Genomic DNA, 497 nt, shown 5'->3' with positions numbered 1-497 from the left:
AAAGCCGCTGCGGCAGCGGCAGTAGTGCCCGTTGGGGATGCTCACGCACTCGTGCTGGCAGCTGTGGTTTCCGAAGCTGCAGTAATCGATCACTGGTGAGAGAAGGAGAGGGGTGGGCAGAATGGGAGAGATGAGGAGAAGAGGGAGAGCGAGAAGCAAAGGAAGAAAGGACAGGAAGGGAGACGGTCACTTACTAGAGCAGGTCCTCTTGTCCTGGTTGAGGTAGTAACCCGCGTGGCAGTGACACGAGTACGACCCACGAGCGCTGACGCACTGGTGTTGACAGCCGTGTCTCCCGTCTGCACAGGCATCGATGGCTGCGGGGGAACAGGACAGCCGTCACCTTCCTGTCCTGGCCTCCCCGGGGCAGCTGAGCAGGGACCGCTCCAGGGCTTCGAGGAAGCTCCCAGCACCATGAGACAAGAAGGAGAAGTCCCGGGGTGGTGGCCAGACCTACTCCCACAGCTTTGCCAAAACTGCGCACTGTGGTAGCTGGG

At 60.8% G+C, this 497-nt stretch overlaps 1 protein-coding gene across 1 annotated transcript in view; it reads right to left on the bottom strand.

The window, feature by feature from the left end:
* The window catches only part of MATN4 (matrilin 4), a 6,900-nt gene that overhangs the window by 2,858 nt on the left and 3,545 nt on the right, over positions 1-497 (bottom strand). Inside the window, exons 4-5 of the mRNA XM_010158397.1 lie at positions 195-317; positions 1-92 (exon numbers count right to left, since the gene is read on the bottom strand). The exon at positions 1-92 is cut by the window's left edge and continues 31 nt beyond it. Coding sequence (XP_010156699.1) covers positions 1-92; positions 195-317 — 215 coding nt within the window. The remainder of the gene's footprint in view (positions 93-194; positions 318-497) is intronic.

This window comes from Eurypyga helias, unplaced genomic scaffold, assembly GCF_000690775.1.
Source record: "Eurypyga helias isolate BGI_N326 unplaced genomic scaffold, ASM69077v1 scaffold17689, whole genome shotgun sequence".
Classification (NCBI taxonomy): Eukaryota; Metazoa; Chordata; class Aves; order Eurypygiformes; family Eurypygidae; genus Eurypyga; species Eurypyga helias.
This window is presented reverse-complemented; position numbering and strand designations above follow the sequence as displayed.